General features: G+C 47.0%; 1 protein-coding gene across 9 annotated transcripts in view; it reads left to right on the top strand.

Annotated features, from left to right (window-relative positions):
- plcb1 (phospholipase C beta 1) overlaps nucleotides 1–24,029 on the top strand; it is a 1,372,871-nt gene that overhangs the window by 1,285,450 nt on the left and 63,392 nt on the right. For all 9 annotated transcript variants that reach the window (XR_015077546.1, XR_015077547.1, XM_085981702.1 and 6 more), the window contains one exon: nucleotides 4,253–4,339. Coding sequence is in view for 7 of the 9 variants with exons in the window: in XM_085981702.1 (XP_085837828.1) it covers nucleotides 4,253–4,339 (87 nt within the window). In the remaining 2 variants the exon portion in view is untranslated. Of the gene's footprint in view, nucleotides 1–4,252; nucleotides 4,340–24,029 lie in introns of those variants that run through there.

Genomic DNA, 24,029 nt, shown 5'->3' with positions numbered 1-24,029 from the left:
TTGTGTGTTGTTAGTTGGTATGATTGGACTAGGATGAGGGTGAGTGTGAGGGGTGGCTAGTGAGATGGGGAAGTGATAATGTAGATAGAGAGGGCTGGGTGGAGGTGCAAAGTAAGTTGGTGTGAGTAAGGATGTGCAGGGGTAGTGTAGGGAAGGCAGAGTGATGGGGATGAGGTTGAGCGTGGTTTTGCAGTAATGTTTCATGATCTACTGAGATCATTGAAAGGTTTGCGCCACTGCAGCCTGGTTCTCCTGACGACACCCCTGCTTGTGTCCTCCTGTGTAATGTGCAACCAGGCTGCGTTGCTCTCCTGGGGAGGTCTCTTCCGCCCATTGGAAAGGAAGAGAACCTCCCTGCGTGCTGTGGCTCCCTCCATAAGCATATGGAGTCATGGGAGAGCCTGGGTGCAGCCGTGCACCTCTGTGCAGTGTTTGCAGCACCTCAAGGCTGTGGAACACTGACAGCGCAACTGTCAAACTAAATTTGCACATGGCCCCTTTAAGGAAATCGGCTGATGACGCATCATCAAATTACGTCATCAGACCCGCTTCCTTCAACTGGCCGTCAAACGCGCTGGGCGGGCTTAACAAGCCCAATCAATGTAAAATTATTGTGGACAGTGGGCTGGAGCCAGCTGCAGGGTCAGGACCCGCCACCGGCCTCGCCCACCACGGACCCACCGAGGTAGGCAAAATCGTAGCCTGTGTTTTTGCTGAAATGACATCATGTGCAAATGATACAATGATGTGCTTTGATGCAATTGAGTCGTATCTTTGTTAACCATTGAACAAGAGGTTTGGCAAACACTTTTGTTTAAGATAATGCAAACAGCTTGAATGCAAGCCATTTTGTCAGACCCCACCAGAAATATAGGCCCTGATCCTATCCCCCAGCTTAGATGCCCAGTCAAGCTTAACCTGGCCCTGTACAAACTTACTGTCCTCCTGAAACTTAAGCTGAACTTTAAACTGTACATCCAGTCCATCACCAATATTATCTACTTCCACATACAAAATATTACCTGCCTCAGTTTCACTGCCACTGATCAATGCTCTCCTGGCCGGCCTCCAATTTTCCGTCCTCCATAAACTTGAGCTCAACCAAAATGTTGCTGCCCATATCCTAACTCGCACTAAGTCTCGTTCACCCATCATCCCTGTGCTCACTGACCTACACTGACTCCCAGTCCACCAAAGCCTCAATTTTAAAATTCTCATCCTTGTTTTCAAATCCCTCTATGGTCTCGCCCCTCCCTATCTTTGTAATCTCCTCCAGCCACACCCCACAACCCTCTGAGAACTCTGCGTTCCTCCAACTCTGGCCTCTTGTATATTCCCTATTTCCTTCGTCCCACCATTGGTGGCCATGCCTTCAGCTGACTAGGCCCGAAGCTCTGGAATTTTCCCCCGAAATCATACCATCTCTCTACCTCTCTCGCCTCCTTCAAGACACTCCTTAAAACCTAACTCTTTGACCAAACTTTTAGTCACCTGTCCCAATGTTTCCTTCTTTGGCTCAGTGTCAGTTTTTGTCTGATTACGCTCCTGCATAAGTGCCTTGGGACATTTTACTATGTTAAAGTCGCTTTATAATTGCAAGTTGTTGTTGGAACTTCTTGCAGTGCTAGAGGTGCTATCTAAACATTGCTGTTCAAGTTGCTGTTTAAAGCTGTGCTATCATCTTCACTAATCCAAACTCAGAGATAAACAGAAACACTATGGGGGAAAAATTGAGTCGCACCCTCTTTGGGGCGCTAACTTCGCTGGGGCGCTACTTTTACAAAGTTGAGTGGTAGCGCCCCAAGAGGGAAGCAGGGCGCTACTGGAAGCGCCCCGTCTCCCTCTTGGGGCGCTGTAAGCGAATATCGCGGCGCCGTATTGCAGGTCTTCCTCCCTCTTAAAGAGGAGGGGCCTTGCACAGCGTGACCCGGGGCCCAGCTGGGCCACCGGGGATCGGAGTGCCGGCAAAAGAGCCCAGCACTCAAGAGAGGTGCCGGGCTCATGGAGCATGGCCAGCACTCCGCGGGTGGGCGGGTCAGGAGGCCTGGGACAGGAGCGGAGGCAGGTGCTGGCAGGCGGCCAGCAACAAAAATGGCCGCCCAGCACCTCGCCTTTAAATAGCACCGTCCCGGCCGCAGGTAGGCCCCCCTGAGCCCGTCGGACATAGCGTCCGGCGGTAAGTCAGGGGGCGCTCCCGAAGAGCGCGAGCGGGGCACTGCACACGGCGATGACGTCATCGCCAGCGACGCAGTGCTGCGGGGTACTAACGGTTACCGCCGCCGCTAACCTCCTGTTGAATTTCACGGGATGAGTTGGCGGCGCCACGCCCAGGCGCTTGTTGCTTTGCGCCCCATTAGCGCCCTAGAGGGCGCTAACGGGAAGCGCAAATCAATTGAATTTTTCCCCCGTGAAATTCAGCAGGAAGTTAGCGGCGGTGGTAGCCGATAGTGCCCCACGACACTGCACCGCCGGCGATGACGTCATCGCCATGCACAGCGCCCCACTTGTGCCCCAGCCGCAAACTTCAGCTGCGCCCCCTGACCTATCGCTGGACGATATGTCCAATAGGGTCAGGGGGGTGTTTTTGCAGCGGTGGCGGCGCTAGTAAAAGGGGCAGGTGTCGGGCGGTCATTTTTTTTTTGGCCGACTGCCAGCACCTGCCCGCTTCCCCTTTTTCCCTCGGGGTGCTGGCCGTGATCAGGGCACCCCGCTCCCCAGTGGTCTGGCAGGGCCCCGGTGCACACAGCGCTAGGCACCACCCCTTTAATCAGGGGAAGGAGGCCTGGCCTGCAAAGACGCAGCGCTATGTGCTGACGCACGTGGCACTGTTGCACGTAGCGCCATGATATTCAGTTTTAGCGCCCCAAGAAGGAGGTGGAGCGCTTCCAGTAGTGCTCCACCTCCTGCTTGGGGCACTACAACTGAATTTCAGGCGGAGAGGCGCTAATGTTTTCGGGGCGCTAAAATTAGTGCCCTGGCGACATTAGCGCCCCAAAAGGGGCGACACTGAATTTTTCCCCCATAGATTTAAAGGAAATGAATTACATTAATTTCTATGGTTGTGAATGTCATTCAAGTAGGATTTTAACCAGGAATCTGCATCTGTTAGTGGGATATCTCATTCCCTGTGTGTGTTGTACCCAATGTTTAAATCAAGACAAAATGTCTCAAGTATAAAAAGCAAAAAGAAGAATGCAGAGTATTTCTTTTGGGTGAAGATGCACCAGTCTGGTGTGGCTTCACTGCAAGGCTGGATGAGTTTCAATGATGTAAAGAGTACAGCAGGCTGTTTTTAAACTGACCGTTACCATTTTAAGTGCAAGAAATGGCTATAATTAATTTTTCAAATTCAGATTATTTTTGCAGTTAGTTTAGAGGGAATAGGCAGGCATTTTATCATTTAGCAGAGGTATTGGACACAGTTTTCACATTATTCAATGGCATGGGCAGTTTTGAATGGGGAGAAATGGGAAAGCTGAAAACATGGAGAATAAATTAAAACTCTTTTCTCCTCGGCAAGTCCAGTCAGGAAATGTTTGATTTTCAGTGGAAGAGTACGAAGATAGTTAGAATTCCTTATTTGCATGGAAGAATGTAACCATAGTTTTTCTGTGAGCTGCACGCCATATTAAATGTATCAAAATATATAATTGTAACCTTGACGGCTCGGCGGGTAAATGCACTGCCCGCTGTGGTTGGACATCATTACCATCGATATTATCCTCTATGGGTATGAATGTCTTTCAAATAGGACTTTAACCAGGAATCTGCATCTGTCAGTGGGACCTCTCATTCCCTATGTGTGTTAATCCCAATGTTTAAATCAAGAGCATCTGTTTCAAGTATGAAAAGCAGAAAGAAGAATTGGAGCCACTGGGGTGCCAGCCCGCAGGAGATGAGACAATAAAATTGAAACAAAAATCACTGGCCTAGAAATTCGCCTCGGGCGGTGGCGCAAAACAGGCGGTATGGGATCGGCCGTCCATTATACGCAGCACCTGATATTCAGGTCCATTGACCGCAGTGGAGCTGACTATCAGTCACTGCGTATAACGGGCAGCCGATCCGATACCGCCCATTTTGCGCCACAGAGACAGATTTCTAGCCCAGCGTCTTTTTGGGGTGTGGCTTAAGTAACAAAATTTGTTCGACACTCTTATCTGTGGTAATATCTTATCACTGACTTGCAATAATCCATCGCCCTTTCCACATTGTACTGATAGCATTTCATATTTCCTTGTTATTTCCCCAGTTGGAAGATGCTCAGTGCAAGAGGCAAGAGAAACTGGTAGACAAACACAAAGAAGTGCGTCAGCAAATTCTGGATGAAAAACCAAAGGTACAATTACATGACTTGAACTAGTTAAAATATATAATTAAATTATACGTGATCAAAGGGCTTAAACATCTGGCTGCAAGTAACATGTAAACAAGCCTCCAAGAATACAGCATAAATATTGTGTACAGAGATTTTTTTTACAGACTTTATGCTATCTGCTGGGACAGGGTAGGGTCAGGGATATATATGGTTAGCTGTGATCTGTCAGTCAGACTTGACAGACTGTTTATATTCGATTATGTTTTTCCCTTCTGGGGACCTGTTTTATCAAAATGTCTACTTAAATTGGCACTGAAGGGTAAGGATTCTTCTGCTCATTTCATGTAGCAACATTGTAAATGCATTTATGTGGATTTTCACTACCATTATTACTCGTGGATTTAATAAATGCATCTCAATCAGCATGTTTACAATTTTGCTAGAAACTTTCACACACATTTCTGATGTTGCCACACATAGTAACACACAGAATGCTTGCACCTTTGTGTTCATAAAGGCAAAGTGTTCTATTGGTACTGCAGTGTTATCTGATACATATCAACATCAAGGGAGAATATGAAGAAGAGGACTGATTTTATACCAGTTTGATAATGAGATGAGAATGAGAATGCGTCATGCCTCTCATTTTTTTTGTTGCTATTCTGGCCATTGCCAGATAGAAGAGCGGACCACAAAATACTGAATCCCTAAAGTCATCGAGGTGAAATTGGCCTCGGGCGGTAGAACGGAATGAGCGATGGTGAATCGGCTGTCTGTTTTACACCTCATCGATTTCAATGGAAAAGAAAAATCGGGCGGGGTGTAAAATGGACTGCCGATTCGTTATCGCCTTTTTTGCGCTACAGCCCAAAACCAATATCACTCCCTTAAAAACATTGAAAGAGTCACAGAACCTTATAACAACAACAACTTACATTTATATAGCGCCTTTAACATAATCAAACATCCCAAGGCGCTTCACAGGAATGTTATCAAAAATCAAAATTTGACTCCGAACTACATGAGATATTAGTACAGATGGCCAAAAGCTTGGTCAAAGAGGTAGGTTTTAAGGAGCATCTTAAAGGAAGAAAGAGAGGTAGAGAGGCAAAGAAGTTAAGGGAGAGCTTAGGACCTAGGTAGCTGAAGGCACACCTGCCAATAGTGGAGCAATTAAAATCGGGGGATGTTCAAGAGGCCAGAATTAGCGGAGCGCAGAGATCTCAAGGGAATGTAGTGTCGGAGGAGATGACAGACATAAGGAGGGGCAAGCCCATGGAGGGATTTGAAAACAAGGGTGAGAATTTTAAAATCCAGCGATTGCTTAACAGGGAGCCAATGTAGGTCAGCAAGCACAGGGGAGATGGGTGAGCGGGACTTGGTGCGAGTTAGGACGGGCGGCAGAGTTTTGAATGACTTCAAGTTTATGGAGGGCCGGCCAGGAGAGCATTGGAATAGTCAAGTCTAGAGGTAACGAAGGCACGGGTGAGGGTTTCAGCAGCGGATAAGCTGAAGTAAGGGCGGAGACGGGCGATGTTACAGAGGTGGAAATGGGCAGTCTTAGTGATGGAGAGAATAGGAGGTAGGAAGATCAATTCGTGATCAAATATGACACCAAGGTTACAAACAGACTTGGTCAGCCTCAGACAGTTGCCAAGGACACGGTTGGAATCATTGGCAAGGGAAGGGAGTTTGTGACGTGGACCGAAGACAATGGCTTCAGTTTTCTCGATATTTAATTGGAGGAAATTTCTACTCATCCTGTGCTGGACGTCGGATAAGCAGTCTGACAGTATCGAGACTGCACAGAAGAGGTCCATTCGGCCCATAGTGCCTGTGCCGACTCTTTGAAAGAGCTATCCAATTAGTCCCATTCCCCAGCTGTTTCCCCATAGCCCTGTAAATTGTTCCTTTTCAAGCATATATCCAATTCCCTTTTGAAAGTTACTGTTAAATCTGCTTCCTCCACCCTTTCAGGCAGTGTATTCCAGATCATAATAACTTGCTGCTTAAAAAAAAAACCTCCTCATCTCCCCCCTGGTTCTTTTGCCAATTATCTTAAAGTTAGACATTTGGGCCTAGAAATTCGGTGGCGCCCCGTTTGGGGCGCCAGTCTCACCAGGGCGCCGGAAGTACTGCCCCGGAAGGAGTCGCGAGCACCCGCCGGAAATTCAGTTTGAGCGCCCCAAACGGAAGCGTGGCGCTATTCAAGGCGCCCCGCATCCGTCTTGGGGCGCTGCAACAGAAAATCGCAGCGCAACGTGCCGCAGTGCCACACGCTGCGGCATGGTGCGCTGCGGTTTTGCAGGCCTTCCTCCCCTTCTTAAAGGGGAGGGGCCTGCTGCAGCGTGATCTGAGATCGCAAGTGCCGGCAAAAGAGTCCGGCACCGAGGAGAAGTGCCGGGCTCTTGGGAGACAGCTGGCACAACGCGGGGGGGGGGGGGGGCTCAGGAGCCCGGGGACGGCAGCGCGAAGAGGTGGTGGCAGGCGGCCAGCAAAAAAATGGCCGCTCAGCGCCTCTACCGCCGCAGGTAGGCCCCCCTGAACCGGTTGCAAATTGCGACCGGCGATACAGCGGGGGGCGCTACCAAATTTGGCGATCGGGGCGGTAGCGGGGCGCTGCGCACACCGATGACGTCATCGGTGGCGGCGCAGCACTATCGGCTAACGCTGCCATTAGCGCCCCGCTAAATTTCGCGGGAGGCGTGGCCAGTGGCGCTAAACCCACTAAGTGCCCTCTTTGGGCGCTAACTGGTGGCGCAGCCCACCGGATTTCTAGGCCTTGAACTTTACGAAGATATAGATGACTACCACCTTCAAAAAAACATTCTGAAGGAATCATCCAACGTTCCCATAAATAATGCTACTCTTGCCACAGGTACATAGTGCTACATACTCACAAGTGTCAACAGTTAATAAGGTCATTTCAAGTGTAGATGTAAAATAAGATCTGAAAGCACACCTGTCTGCTACATCATTCACATGAAAAGCATTTAGTTAGGGCTGTTTATGATTTGATATCTTTGCTGCCAAAGACAATAATCACAGTGTCAGCTAAGCTTTCAAGGCTGAGCCAGCAGATCAGAAATCTCCAGGCTGACTATCTGGTTTGTGCTGGCTTAGCTGATCTCGGTCAGGCAGAGTACAGCATCCCAGTTGGGGAGGGGAAGATCAGCTAATGTTCTTGCTCCTAAATGTTATCTAGGGACTCCTGCTGGAAGTGGTTGGGCCTGGAGATCAGGAGAAGACGAGATAGGGCTTGAGTGATTAGTCAAATAGTCTGCTTGTACTCATTTTTCAAGCCTCCAAAATGAATAATGGGCATTTGGGTGAGTTACTAGACTGCACCCAGCACCATTGGAACTGTATCCAGCAAGAAGTGAATACCTTCATGAGTTGAGGGGATGGGAGGAAGAAAGCTGGTGATTGTTATGTTCATTAATAAATAGACATTCTTATTATGAACACAGCTAGCTTTTGCTAGTTATTTTATTGAGCACACGTGGACTTGTACAGCATCTTGTAGAGGCTTCCATCTCGACTGCTGCCTTGTGGGTAGCCTAGCCTCATGGGTAATGTAGTCTTAATATAATATATAGCTGGGTGGTGTAGTCTTATACATACAGCTATATACAGCTCTACGGCTCCACCTAGTGTCCACTATAGAATGACATGCTATTGATCACTACAGTGATGAGGGAAACAAAAGGAAGAACATATAATAATTCTGTGCCAGGTGTGAATAACTGACTACTACTTGGACATACACTGCCTTAAAATATGCTTCAATGGATAGACATTTCTTCTGGTTTGACATAATGTTGATGGCTATTCACATAATGTTGATGGCTATTCAAAGTACTGTACATTAAATGGGGATCGTGATTTAATTTTGCCAGCTTTAGTAGTGAAACCATATTTTGATCTGTATAAGTGGGGAGTTATATGAATAAGGCACAAAAAGTACTTAGCATATTCAGTGCAGATTAATTTCTCTTGGGTGTTGGCACTTCTATCTGGACCTGACAGATTAACTGAGAAACGACTGACCCTTGACTCAAATCATGTGCACTGTGGCCGTGTGCTCTTGCCTTAATCAGAGGACAATGAATAGTACTGCCCTCAATAAATCATCTTTTCCTGGCCAGGTTAGTTGTATCTTTAATTAATTATCCGTAGATGCTCATACACTCTTTATTTTGCTGCAATAAGGGCTCCACGCAGCACATGCAGCTCAAACCTCTCCATGAGCCAACAATTAATTCAGTAAAGATAATGTCAATCTCTTTCTCTCATGTCTCTTAGGGCTCCACGTAAGTGACTGAAATCAGTTTCGGCAACCATGGGGGGAATTTTAGCCTAAATAAATGGGTGGGTTGGGGGTGTGGGGGTAGTTGAAATGTTAAAAATCGGAATCCCGACCTGAACCCACCTCCTACCCACCCACTTCCAGTTTGAACAGAGGCGGGATGGGTGGGTGGGGGGTGGGCAGCCAATCAGCTGCCAGGAGGCAGTTTGTCTATTTAAATATTATAATGAGGCTGGAAGCCTCTGCTTTAAGTTCTATTTTGAATTTAAATTTAGCTGGTTGGGTTTTGCACACCTCGTGAAACCCGCCAGCTAAAGCAAGGCGGGGATTGCTGGATCCAGGAGGTAAGAGCCTTTGCACTTACCTCCTGGATACAGCGTCCCTGCCTAGCACACCTCTGCGATTGGAGACCACCCACGAAGCCACCAACCACTCCCCCTCCCAGGCCTCCGATCAACCCCCCCCCTTCCAGGCCTTCCCCCCCACCCCCCCCCCCCCCCACACACAGGCACCCGCCCCCCATCCCTGCAGGCCTCCAATCCCTCCCCCACCAACCCCCCAGGCCACCGATCCCCCACAAGGACTCCCTCCCCACCCCCCGCTACTCCGGCCCTCCCCATGCTGCTCCCAGCCCACGATCCCTTCAGACCATCACCCCCCGCTGCTGCTACTGCCCCACGGCCCCAATGCTCATCGGACCCGACCCCCTGACCCCTGCTGCTGCTGCTGCTGCCCCTATGCAATCCCTCCCTCCTCTCTGCGGCCTAGTGCCACAGGCCTAACTGCCCGGAGCCAGCCAGCCTCTCAATCTGGCTGGCTGCGGGTGGGAAACAGGCTTCCCATTCATATCAGGCCCTGCCGCTAAATTCAGCAGGGCCTGCGGGAAACCCGTTCTCCCAGGTTTCCCAACCGCCTCGGAGCCACCCCCGCCCCCAACCCGCCTTCCCCATTAAAATTCAGCCGCATGTCTCTCAATGGCCTCCTTCTGTGCAGAAGTTTCTATGATATTAATATTGTATGTTCATTTTAACAAGTTGGTTGTCCGCATACCTTTTTGGTTATTTGGTTTTGCTAGCTATGAAATTGCAAAAGTAGTTATAGAACTATATGACTTGCATAGAATAAATCCTACATCTAATGTTTTCAAATTCATGGCTACAATTACACAAAGCTAACAACTGACCATTGTGCTGCCTTGTGTAATTCTAATATAGATGTCTGAACTTGGAAAAATTCAACTGCAGTTGTGCAGGTGCTGAGTATGCACCTGTGTTACATGTATGTCATCCCGCCCTTTCAAATACACTGGCAGTGCAATAAACTTTTTTAGAACTAAAAATGCCATGCAATTTTTATAACAACATTAATTGTAATTATTGATTATTATTCATATCAGCTGCGCACAATGCCAGTAACTGCCTTCGTCCAGTCTCTGATTGTGACAAATTTGAAATTATGATTAAAATACAGGAACAGTTTGGAATATAGACTAATAATATAGCTGTAAAATGTCAACGTCCTGCAGTAAAAGATGTAAAAATGGCATGATCCTTTTGATCCTCTCAAGAGCTGAGTGGGTACTACAATTAAATGCTATTGTTGTGTAGGAGATAAAAGCAATTGAGTGTTCTTCAGGAGATCAAGGTTGAAGTTCATTTTTATTCTGCACAGATTCTGAACTATGCAACAGTATTTAACCCATTCAATCGTGTAACATTTTATAGATCACAGTTGCATTTCTAATCACGTCACTATTAGAAGATGGAAAGGCATTTAAAACATGAATGAAAGTATTACTATATGATCCCTAATCAAAAATGATGCACCCATGAGGGCATTTTATTCATTAGCATGGAATTACAATGCATGCATAGTAAAAATAGTTAAATATAAGGGAGTAGATCCAAAGTTTTTCTATTGACATTAAATTGAATTTTCATTGTGTAATACAATACTGTACAAATGCATTATTGCAATGTTAAGTAACACACTGGTAATGTATTCAAACAACTTAAATTATGGGGCAATTCAAAATGGCCCTAAAATTCCTCGGTTCACAATCCTGGCTCTTACTCCTTCAGTGTACCCATCTCCACTAATACCCCAGGTACCTGTGCAGCCTGAGGAGTGGGAATTCCCATCTTCAGGAGTCCCTACCCCAGGCTCTGCCCCATGTTCATTACTTGCCTTCTAAGGGGCAGATGGAGGTTCTGCCCCTTACAGGGCAACCAAAAAATGTAACCAGTTCTCTGTCATTTTCCTGGGAGCTATGGTAGAAGACAGGCAGAATATTTTGGAATTTTGAAGCCAACGTATTGTGGAAATGGTGCATTTTAGGCTTTTGTGATGTGGCAAAAATGCTATGTATCAAATTCCATCAAAAAATCTGCAACTGCCTAAGTGAAAAGACCAGTTAATGGAACAAGACCACTTGATCATGTCCTTCCACATTTTCATTTAAATAAAGAAAAAATAATATTAGCAGGAGTGGTCATTGCATTTAACTGCCATTCTACCCATTCTTGAGACCAGACCTTACTGGGGTCATCTATATTTTGCCAGTTGCAAGATTGATACCTACATTGAACAGAAGATTAAATATTGGAATGATAGTAATGATCCAGTGTAAAGGAACATAAGTAAGGTATCTGCGTTCCAGCACAGAGGAGAAATTGGGTCACAAGCACCAATGCAAATTCCATTTTACAACCAAGAGTTTAATTAAATAAAACATTATTCTATTCCTATTTAATTTGCTGCTTGTTTCTAATCTAAAGGAATTATAATATATGATTAGCATTTAAACCGATATCTCTCACACCATTCAGCATCACTAACAGCTAACAGAATGCAGGCCATAATCTCCCTGTTCTAAGCAACCCTATAGGTAAAAGCTCATAATTGGAGAATGACGCCTGAAACTCCCTACCTAACAGCACTGTGGGATTACCCTCACCACACGGACTGCAGCGGCTCAAGAAGGTGGCTCACTACCACCTTCTCAAGGGCAATTAGGGATGGGCAATAAATGCTGGCCCGGCCAGCGACGCCCATATTCTGTGAATGATTAAATTTTAAAAAAGATAACTCATTAAAATGTTGTTACATATTTGCACATTTACCTCGTAACCTTGCGTAAACCAAAAACTTACTCCTTCACCTGCTCCTAGGCTCGGGTCAAAGGTGGGTCCCAGACCCTCAACTATGCTGTTCTGGTGGTACGCTTTATTATGGGTGACACTCTCCTCCAAATACAGCCACCCTTAGCTGTGACACCACCTGAAACATGACCTACAAAGCCTGGTTGTGTCCTCAACCAACTTGCAGCCTAAAGAGATATAAATCTTTAAGGGTAGCCAGCAGCACTTGACAAAATCAACAACAACTTACATTTATGTACCGCATTTAACATAGCAAAACGTCCCAAGGCTTAACAAGAGTGCTATCAATAAAAATATTTTTGACACTGAGCCACAGAAAGCGGTATCAGGACAGATGACCAAAAGCTTGGTCAAAAAGGTAGGTTTTTAATGAGCATCTTAAATGAGGAGAGATAGGTAGCAAGGCGGAGAGCTTTAGGGAGGGAATCCCAGAGTTTAGGGCCTAGACAGCTGAAAGCACGGCCACCAATGGTGGAGCAATTAAAATCGGGGATGCTCAAGAGTCCAGAATTGAAGGGGCGCAGAGATCTCGTAGGCTTGTAGGGCTGGTGGGGTTAAAGAGATACAACAACAACTTGTATTTATATAGCACCTTTAACAAAGTAAAAGTCCCAAGTCCTAGGAGTGTTACAAAAACAATTTGATACTGAGCTACATAAGGAGAAATTAGGGCAGATGACCAAAAGCTTGGTCAAAGGGGTAGGTTTTAAGGAGCATCTTAAAGGAGGAAAAAGAGGTAGAGGGGTTTAGGGAGGGAATTCCAGAGCTTAGGGCCTAGGCAGCTGAATGGTGGAGCGATTAAAATCGGGGATGCTCAAGAGGCCAGGTTTAGAGGAGTGCAGATATATCAGGGGGTTGTGGGGCTGGAGGAGATTCGAGAGATAGGGAGGGACGAGGCCATGGAGGGATTTGAAAATAAGGATGAGAATTTTAAAATTGAGGCGTTGCTTAACCGGGAGCCAATGTAGGTCAGCGAGCACAGGGGTGATGGTTGAACGGGACTTAGTGCAAGTTAGGACACGGGCAGCTGAGTTTTGGATGACCTCAAGTTTACGTAGGGTAGAACGTGGGAGGCCAGCCAGGAGTGCATTGAAATAGTCAAGTCTAGAGGTAACAAAGGCATGGATGAGGGTTTCAGCAGCAGATGAGCTGAGGCAAGGGCGGAAATGGGCGATGTTACGGTGGTGGAAATAGGCGGTCTTAGTTATGCTGCGGATATGTGGTCGGAAACTCATTTCAGGGTCAAATATGACACCAAGGTTGCAAACAGTTTGGTTCAGCCTCAGACAGATGCTAGGGAGAGGGATGGAGTCAGTGGCTAGGGAATGGAATTTTTGGCAGGGACTGAAAACAATGGCTTCGGTCTTCCCAATATTTAATTGGAGAAAATTTCTGTTCATCCAGTACTGGATGTCGGACAAGCAGTCTGACAAGTTAGAGACAGTGGAGGGGTCGAGAGAAGTGGTGGTGAGGTAGAGCTGGGTGTCGTCAGCATACATGTGGAAACTGATGCTGTGTTTTCGGATGATGTTGCCGAGGGGCAGCATGTAGATGAGAAATAGGTGACCAAGGATAAATCCTTGGGGAACACCAGAGGTAACTATGTGGGAGCATGAAGAGAAACCATTGCAGGTGATTCTCTGGCTCTGAGTAGATAGAAAAGATTGGAACCAGGTGAGTGCAGTCCCACCCAGCTGAGCGACAGTGGAGAGGGGTTGGAGGAGGATGGAGTGGTCAACAGTGTCAAAGATGCAGGCAGGTCGAGAAGGATGAGGAGGGATAGTTTACCTTTGTCACAGTCACAAAGGACGTCATTTGTGAATTTGATCAGAGCCGTTTCGGTACTATGGCAGGGGTGAAAACCTGATTAGAGGGATTCAAACATGGAGTTCCGGGAAAAGATGGACACGGATTTGGGAGGCGGCAATACGTTCAAGGACTTTGGAGAGAAAAGGGAGGTTGGAGATGGGGCGGTAGTTTGCAGGATGGAGGGGTCAAGGGTTGTTTTTTTGAGGAGAGGGGTGATGACAGCAGATATGAAGGAGAGGGGGAGAGAGCTGCTAGCACAGAAATTTCCATCCCCTGACTATGGCGCACTCCCAGCGCATCATGTATTGTATGTTGCAGCGCTGGCAAAATGTGCTGAATGAACTAACCTCACCTTACTAGGCATGGTCAGTCTTTTGGGGTACCGCTACATTGAGACCATTGTTGGCCCCAGTGTTAAATTAAATCAGATGATGTCAAATCTGAAGGTCTGAAATACACCTAAAAAGCCTTGTTCAGTTAAGTGGATTTGATTTTCCTGTCCTAAAAGAGGGTTATAGTTTCTTCAATTGTTTACCCAGCGACGATGAAGGAACAGCAATATATTTCCAAGTCAGGATGCTGTGCGACTTGGAGGGGAACTTGGAGGTGGTGATGTTCCCATGCACCTGCTGCCCTTGTCCTTCTAGGTGATAGAGGTCACTGGTTTGGGAGGTGCTGTCGAAGAAGCCTTGGCAAGTTGCTGCAAAGCATCTTGTAGATGGTGCACACTACAGACACAGTGGGGTCGATTTTCGCGAAGCTGTCGAGAAGAAGTCGGGGCTACAACTTTCAGCAGGCCAATTAAGGGCCACCCGGCAACAGGTGACGTCACAGACTGCAATTTCATCTGTCAAGAGTTCTTGACAGATGAAATATCAGTGTTTCACAGCTGTTTGAAGCTGTCAAACACTGACGCTCTGAGTTCTAACCTGAGTCCTTCTGCACAGACTCAGTTAGAACTCTCAGCAGCACTCAAAGCTGAAGGCTGTCACTTTTCACAGATCGCAGCTATTCTGCTTTAAGTGCCGGCTGAGTGATGGGCTCCCAACGCCTGCAGGAAGAAAGGCTGTTAAGGTAAGTAAAAGTTCTTTACACACTTTAGACACACCAAACACGCTTACCTTTGCACTCATGCACCCATCACTCACCTGAGCGCCGACATCGCGACCCCTCCAACTCCTTCAACCCGACTAGAGCCTGCTCTAACCTGGTGTGGTTTGGAGCCGTCGGGAAACCCACACGAAACCCGTCAAAATAGGGATTAGGCTAAAAACTGCCTGTTAACTACCTGTTAACAGGCAGTTAATTGGCACTAATCCCTTCCCGCCTGAGGTCGGCGGATCCCATTGTGGGGCAGGTACCCGCCGCCTCTGAAAGTTGCGTGGAGCGGGGTTTTCGGCGGGATGGTGTCGGGACCCCCAAATTCGGGATTTCCCCCCCCCCCCCCCCCCCAACATGCCTGAAACCCCGCCTGACGGCTCCACGAAAATCGACCCCAGTGCGTCGGTGGTGGAGGGAGTGAATGTTTAAGATGGCGGATGGGGTGCCAATCAAGCGGACTGCTTTGTCTTGGATGGTGTCGAGCTTCTTGAGTGTTGGTGGAGCCGCACTCACCCAGGCAAGTGGAGAATATTCCATCACACTCCTGGCTTGTGCCTTGTAGATGGTGGAAAGGCTTTGGGGAGTCAGGAGGTGAGTCACTCGCTACAGAATATCCAGCCTCTCACCTGCTCTTGTTGCCACATTATTTATGTGGCTGGTCCAGTTATGTTTCTGGTCAATGGTGACCCCCAAGATGTTCATGGTGGGGGATTTAACTATGGTAATGCCATTGAGTGTCAAGGGGCGGTGGTCAGACTCTCTCTTGTTGGAAATGGTCATTGCCCGGCACTTGTGTGACGCAAATGTTACTTGTCACTTATCAGCCCAAGTCTGGATGTTGTCCAGGTCTTGCTGCATGCGGGCACGGATTGCTTCATTATCTGAGGAGTTGCGAATGGAACTGAACCCTGAGCAATCATCAGTGAACATCCCCACTTCTCACCTTATGATGTAGGGAAGGTCATTGATAAAGCAGCTGAAGATCATAGAGTCATTACAGCACAGAAGGAGGCCATTCAGCCCATCGAGTCCATGCCGGCTCTCTGTAGAGCAATCCAGTCAGTCCCATTCCCCCGCTCTATCCCTGTAGCTCTGCAAGTTTATTTCCCTCAAGTGCCTATCCAATTTCCTTTTGAAATCATTGATCGTCTCCGCTTCCACCACCCTCGTCAGCAGCGAGTTCCAGGTTCTTACCCCTCGCTGCGTAAAACAGTTCTTCCTCACATCCTCCCTGTATCTCTTGCCCAAAACCTTAAATCTGTGTCCCCTAGTCCTTGTACCATCATCTAATGGGAACAGCCTTTCTCTGTCTACCTTATCCAAACCCGTCATAATCTTGTACACCTCTATCAAATCTCCCCTTAACCTCCTTTGCTCCAAGGAGAACAATTCCAGCTTCTCCAACCTAACTTTGTAGCTAAAATCCCTCATCCCTGGAACCATTCTGGTAAATCTCCTCTGCACCCTCTCAAGGGCCTTCACACCCTTCCTAAAGTGTGGTGACCAGAACTTGTGGCCTAACCAGAGCTTTATAAATGTTCAGCATAACTTCCCTGCTTTTGTACTCAATACCTCCATTTATGAAACCCAAGATCCCGTACTGCCACCTTCAAAGATCTATGCACATTAACTCCCAGGTCCCTCTGTCCCTGCACACTCTTTAGAACTGTGCCATTAAGTCTATATCCCTTCTGCCAAAATGCATCACCTCACACTTCTCTGTATTAAATTCCATCTGCCACTTGCCTGCCCATTCTGCTAGCCTATCTGTGTCCTGTTGCAGTCGATTGGTATCACCTTCACTGTTTGCCCCACCTCCAAGTTTGGTGTCATCAGCAAATTTTGAAATTTTACTCTGTATTCCAATATCCAAGTCATTTATATATATCAAAAAAAGCAGTGGTCCTAGCACTGACCCTTGAGGAACACCACTGTCTACCATCCTCCAGTCTGAAAAACAACCATTTACCACACAACTCGTTTTCTGTCATTAAGCCAATTTCTTATCCAAGCTGACACTGACCCTCCTATTCCATGAGCCTCAATTTTGTTAACCAGCCTTTTATGTGGTACTTTGTCAAACGCGTTCATAAAATCCATATAGAAAACATCAAAAAATTCGATTAGATTAGGCAAACACAGTCTGCCTTTTAAAAATCCATGCTGGCTCTCCTTAATTAATTTAAACCTCTCCAAGTGCCTGTTAATTTTTTCCCTGATTATTGTTTCTACAACCTTAATTCCCAGGTCCCTCTGTCCCTGCACACTCTTTAGAACTGCCATTAAGTCTATATCCCTTCTGCCAGAATGCATCACCTCACACTTCTCTGTATTAAATTCCATCTGCCACTTGTCTGCCCATTCTGCTAGCCTATCTATGTCCTGTTGCAGTCGATTGGTATCACCTTCACTGTTTGCCCCACCTCCAAGTTTGGTATCATCAGCTAGGACCACTGCTTTTTTTGATATATATAAATGACTTGGATATTGGAATACAGAGTAAAATTTTAAAATTTGCTGATGATACCAAACTTGGAGGTGGGGCAAACAGTGAGGATGATACCAATCGACTGCAACAGGACATAGATAGGCTAGCAGAATGGGCAGGCAAGTGGCAGATGGAATTTAATACAGAGAAGTGTGAGGTGATCAATTACCTCTACCATTTCCGCTTCTACCGATACTTTGTCAGCATCCTCTTCATTGTTAAACACCGATACAAAGTATTCATTAAGTATTCTAGCCTTGCCCTGCACCTCCCACCTCCTACTACCCGCTTACTATTTACATGCCATTAGAAGATTTTTGGGTTCCCTTTTATGTTAACTGCCATTCTATTCGCATATTCTCTCTTTGACAGTCTTATTTTCCTCTTCACTTCCGCTCTCAACTTATTGTATTTGGCCTGGTTCTCACTTGAAGTATTCACCTGACATGCATCATACACCCTCTTTTTTTGTTTCATCATATTCTCTATCTCCCTCATCATCCAAGGTCCCACAAACAGCAATGTGATAATGACCAGGTAATCTGTTTTTGGTATGTTGGTTGAGGGAGATAAATTGGCCAGGACACCAGGGATAACTCCCCTGCTCCTCTTCAAAGTAGTGCCATGGGATCTTTTACGTCCACGTGAGAGGGCAGACGGGACCTCGGTTTAACGTCTCATCCGAAAGACGGCAGTGCAGCACTCCCTCAGCCTAGCTTTATGTGCTCAAGTCCCTAGAGTGGGACTTGAACCCACAACCTTCTGTCTCAGCAGCGAGTGTGCTACCAACTGAGCCACAGCTGACACCAATGTTAAACTGACCGGCCTGTAGTTACTAGATATGTCCTTACATCCTTTCTTGAACAAGGATGTCACATTTGCCATTTTCCAATCCTCTGGCACCTCCCCCGTATCGAGAGAAGATTGGAAGATTATGGCAAACCCTTCCGTTATCTCCACCCCACTTCCCTTAGCAACCTGGGATGCAAGCCATCCGGACTAGGTGACTTATCCACTCTAAGCATATCCAGCCTTTCCAGTACATCCTGCCTATCAATTTTCACCCCATCCATTACCTCTACCATTTCTGCTTCTACCGATACTTTGTCAGCATCCTCTTCATTGGTAAACACCAATACAAAGTATTCATTAAGTATTCTAGCCTTGCCCTGCACCTCCCACCTCTTACTATTTACATGCCAGTAGAAGATTTTTGGGTTCCCTTTTATGTTAACTGCCATTCTATTCTCATATTCTCTCTTTGCCAGTCTTATTTTCCTCTTCACTTCCCCTCTCAACTTATTGTATTTGGCCTGGTTCTCACTTGAAGTATTCACCTGACATGCATCATACACCCTCTTTTTTTGTTTCATCATATTCTCTATCTCCCTCGTCATCCAAGGAGCCCTGGCTTTGCTTCCCCTACCTTTCCCTCTTGTTGGAATGTACCTAGCCTGTACCTGAAACATCTCCTCCTTAAAGACCACCCATTGTTCTGTTACAGTTTTTCCTGTCAATCTTTAGTTCCATTTTACCCTGGCCCGATCCCCTCTCATCCCATTCAAGTTAGCCCTCTTCCAATTTTGAAGCTCTACTTTAGATTGTTCCTTGCTCTTCTCCATTACTGACCTAAACCTTATGACACAATGATCACTCTTACCCAAGTGTTCTCCCACAGCCACTTGGCCCACCTCATTTCCTAGCACCAGATCCAGCAATGCCTCCTTCCTAGTTGGACCGAGAACATACTGGTCAAGGAAGTACTGTAGTACAAAGGGATCTGGGGGTCCTGGTGCACGAAACTCAAAAAGTTAGTATGCAGGTGCAGCAAGTGATCAAGAAGGCCAATGGAATGTTGGCTTTTATTGCTAGGGGGATAGAATATAAAAACAGGGAGGTATTGCTGCAGTTATACAAGGTATTGGTGAGACCGCACCTGGAATACTGCATACAGTTTTGGTGTCCATACTTAAGAAAAGACATACTTGCTCTCGAGTCAGTACAAAGAAGGTTCACTCGGTTAATCCCGGGGATGAGGGGGTGGTCATATGAGGAGAGGTTGAGTAGATTGGGACTCTACTCATTGGAGTTCAGAAAGATGAGAGGCGATCTTATTGAAACATATAAGATTGTGAAGGGGCTTGATCGGGTGGATGCGGTGAGGATGTTCCCAATGATGGGTGAAACTAGAACTAGGGGGCATAATCTTAGAATAAGGGGCTGCTCTTTCAAAACTGAGATGAGGAGAAACTTCTTCACTCAGAGGGTGGTAGGTTTGTGGAATTTGCTGCCCCAGAAAGCTGTGGAAGCTACATCATTAAATAAATTTAAAACAGAAATAGATAGTTTCCTAGAAGTAAAGGGAATTAAGGGTTACGGGGAGCGGGCAGGAAATTGGACATGAGTCTAGGTTCGGAACGGTCATGGCCCTGTGGGTAGTGGAGCGGGCCCAGGGGCCGTGTAGCCTGGTTCGGCTCCTACTTCTTGTGTTCTAATTCTGTGTTAGATTTCAGGAGATGGTTTTATTCCTGTTCCTGGCTGGGGTGGAGATCGCCTTTACAGAAGGTAAGTACTGTAGAAAATATAGGGACAGAGTGATCTCCTGGAAGAGTTTCGATCGCCTAGATGGGTCGGAGAGGAATTTCCCAGATTTTTTCTCCCAAATTGGCCATTGGGTTTTTTATCTGGTTTTTCGCCTCTCCCGGGAGATCACATGGGTTCGGGTGGGATGGAGAGTGAAAGAAGATTTGAGGTTAGGATCAGATCAGCCATGATCTTATTGAATGGTGGAGCAGGCTCGAGGGGCCGATTGGCCTACTCCTGCTCCTATTTCTTATGTTCTTATGTTCTCCTGAACACATTTCAGAAATTCCTCCCCCTCCTTTCCCTTTACCCTAGCATTATCCCAATCGATATTTGGGTAATTAAAGTCCCCCAATATCACCACTCTATAGCTCTTGCATATCTCTGCAATTTCCCTGCAGATTTGCTCCTCTATCTCATTCTCTCTCACTATTTGGAGGCCTATAGAATACCCCCAATAGCGCGATTGTATCCTTTTTGCTTCTCAACTCTAACCAAATGGATTCTGTCCTTGCCCCCCGAAGGACATCCTCTCTTTCCAACACTACAATATCTTCCCTAATCAGTACTGCCACTCCACCTGCCTTTTTTCCTTCCCTATCTTTTCTGAACACCTTGTATCTGTGAATATTAAGCACCCAGTCCTCACCATTTTTAAGTCACGTTTCTGTTATTGCCACTACATCATATTCCCACATGGCTGATTGTGTTTGTAGCTCACCAACTTTATTCATTACATACATGCATTCCAAACCTGTCTTTGTATTCTTCATAGTCCTTCTTAGTCTGCTCCTATATGGTACTACTTCCTTCTCTAGTACAATCCAACACTCTCCCTCCTCTATGCACCTTAGTCCTCTTTTCTACTTCTATATGCTGGTGCCCACCCCCCTGCCAATTTAGTTTAAACCCTCCCCAACCACCTGATTGGGCCTAGCTCCTTTATTGCTCTTCCCTGTAATCTTGGTGCACCAACCCTAAGGGAGAATGCAGGAAACATTTCCAAATGCTGATCTTTGTAAATGCACAGGCTTGCACAAGTTCTACCTTTTCACTAGCATCTTGCAATATCACAGCATCGCACCTATTGTCCATTAAAGGGATCAAGTATCAGGTGCCAGTGCAATGCCAGGATAAGGTTCCTTAGAGCTGCATATTCACACACTCACATAAGGTGGCAGCTGCCCAGGCACATAGGTAGAATTCATCTCACTTATGTATGTTCCTTTCATATCTGCTTGCAAGAGAAGACTGCACATAACAAGAATCAATGCTTGAAGATGTTGGGTGAAAATAAATTCACATCTAATCTGTGGTAAAGTAAAAGGTGCAGTTTATTGAAAACAGAGCTCTGGGAGAAGCGTCTCAGACCCCGCGGTCTGTGCGAGCACCTTCTCCCCGATCAACAAAATTCACAAGCTTATATACAGTACAAGACTGGAGCACATCGATAGCCTTGATTACATTACTTATTCCTTGGCCAGTCTGGCTTCGTGGCAACAGCCGCCCCCCTCCCCAATTATATTCCTTCAAAAACAACCTAATTATAACTTTACATCGTTAGCTAAGCCCCTTCTTTTAGTTCTGTCTTTTATCTAAGTTTGTCCAGTTATCTGGACAGCAGGGTCCTTTCTTACTTCATTGTGGCTTCGGCCGATCAGTGACTCGTGATTGGACATGGCTCAAAGGTTAATCAGCTTCTCATATCTCCACATGCTTAATCACTTTTGTAGTTCAGTCCATTGTGTTTTTAAACTAGTCTCGACTGAAACTAGGTTGTCATGCTGTGTCGCTCGACTGCAACATTCAACTGGTTCAAATCCCAATCCTTCAAAGACAAGGAAGGGGTTTATCAATGCTACATCCCTTGACTCCTTATGAGGTGAGGGCGATTGAGATTATGGGTGTGGAGGTAATGGAGGGAAGTGTGGAATCAAAGGATCCCCAAGCTTATGTCTAGTATCCTTTGCCTTTCATTTTTTATCTTCTTATCACTTACTCCCGCACACAGCCCCACAATGAAGCATTTCAGAGGTGTCTTACTGCAAACATTGTAAGCTATGTTCCTCTGGTTCTCTAGGTGCCCAAGAGTAAGAGACAGTCAAGCCAACTGTGCAACCTCAACCTAGCAGTTAACAGCACATAACGTAGTCTACTCCTACTTTGATGAACACCAACACAGATATATCAACTTCAGGATCTGTTAGCAAGTTGCAGGAGGGAGGGCTTGGTGAAGCACTGTGCACAAGTGAGGAGGGGGAAATGCAGGTGAAATCACAGGTGACACAACCTGTTGGCCAGATGGCCAGTTCAGTACCTTGTTTAGCTGCTGAGCTCAGATATCTGAGCCTCAGAGCCTGCCTATAAACATTCATTGGTAGCACAACATCTACACTTCATGGAGTTATTTGACACTGTGCTTTGAAACCTGAATAGTTTGACTGTGTCCATGGAAGAGTCTACAACCTGCATCTGTGCAGTGCTACATGACTGCTTGACCGACCTGCAGAGCATCATAGATAATGACCACTTCAGGGCCCTCTTCAGCAGAGCTCCCTCAGGTTTTGAGCTGAGGCTTAGCTTGACTGTTTTGACGTGCTATGGAGACCATGGGGTAAAAATTGGGTAGCGCCCCCTTTGGAGAGGGGCAGCTGGAAGCGCCCCCGCCTCCCTCTTGGGACGCTGTGAGCCAATATCGCGGCACTAAACTGCGGCACGTCGCGCCGTGGCACTGCAGGCCTTCCTCCCCTTATTAAAGGGGAGGGGCCTGGCGCAGCGCGTTTGGGCGCCCAGCTGGGCCACCAGGGATCGGGAGTGCCAGCAATTGAGCCCAGCACTCAAGCGGAGTGCCGGGCTCATGAAGAGCAGCCAGCACCTCGCGGGGGGGCTTCACGGTGGCCGGGGACAGGAACGGGGGCTGGTGCTGGCAGGCAGCCAGCAACAAAAATGGCCGCCCGCTACCTCCCCTTTAACTAGCGCTGCCCCGGCTGCAGGTAGGTCCCCCTGACCCCGGCGGACATAGTGTCCGGCGGTAAGTCGGGGGGCGCCACCCAATATTACAGTCGGGGGACGAGCGGGGCACTGCGCACAGCGATGATGTTAGCGCCGGTGACGAACAGACACTATTCTGCCCTGATTGGCCTTGTTAAGCCCGCCCGCGGGCTTGCTGGCCAATTAAGGGAAAGCCGGTGTCAGATGATGTCAGTTGATGACACTTCATCTGCCGGTTTTCTTAAAGGCATATGCACCACACTTGTTTGACAGATGATTTGACAGTGTTTGACAGCATTGAGGTGCATAAATCGGGGACCCGACTCCCAGGAAGATTGGTCAGAGGCCGGTTGGGAGCGGGTTTGGGACCCGCTCCCATTTTTGGGGATTTTCCAGCAGTCCTGCCTCCAGACCTGCCTCCTCAGGGCTGGTAAACTGCAGCCCAGAGAGTTGGCATGCAGGTACAGCAAGCAATAAGGAAGGCAAATGGCATGTTGGCCTTTATTGCAAGACGGTTGGAGTACAAGGGTAAGGAAGTCTTGTTACAATTGTACAGGACTCTGGTGAGACCACACCTGGAGTACTGTGTACAGTTTTGGTCTCTTTATCTAAGGAAGGATATACTTGCCTAAGAGGCGGTACAACCAAGGATCACTAGATTGATTCCTGGGATGAGAGGGTTGTCCTATGAGGAGAGATTGAGTAGATTGGGCCTATACTCTCTGGAGTTTCAAAGAATGAGAGGAGATCTCATTGAAACATACAGCCCTCTGGGGTAGAGAATTCCAAAGATTCCGAGGGTTGTGAATCTTTGGAATTGTCTGCTCCAAAGAGCTGTGGATGCTGAGTCATTGAGTATGTTCAAGGCTGAGATAGAAAGATTTTTGGACTCTAGAAGAATCAAGCGATATGGGGATATGGCAGGAAAGTGGAGTTGAGGTCAAAAATCAGCCATGAACTTATTGAATGGCGGAGCACGCTCGAGGGGCCATCCGGCCTTGCACCTGTTGTTGGAGAAGAGGGTAGACAGGGCAGGGTGTAATGTATTATCACATGGTTTGTCACATGGTTTAGTATGAGCATGCTCAGTTCGCTCTGGCCTAATAAAGCAAGCACATTGACTAGAAACTCATAGGGGTCGATTTTCCTGGAGCCGCCAGGCGGGGTTTCAGGCGTGTGGGGGGGGGAAATCCCGAATTTGGGGGTCCCGACACCATCCCATCCAAAACCCCGCCCCACGCAAGTTTCAGGGGCGGCGGGTACCATCAG

This window comes from Somniosus microcephalus, chromosome 3, assembly GCF_052327205.1.
Source record: "Somniosus microcephalus isolate GS21.2 chromosome 3, FLI_Smic_1.0, whole genome shotgun sequence".
NCBI classification, from domain to species: Eukaryota; Metazoa; Chordata; class Chondrichthyes; order Squaliformes; family Somniosidae; genus Somniosus; species Somniosus microcephalus.
Note: the sequence above shows the minus strand (reverse complement) of the source record. Positions and strands in the feature narration are given on the sequence as shown.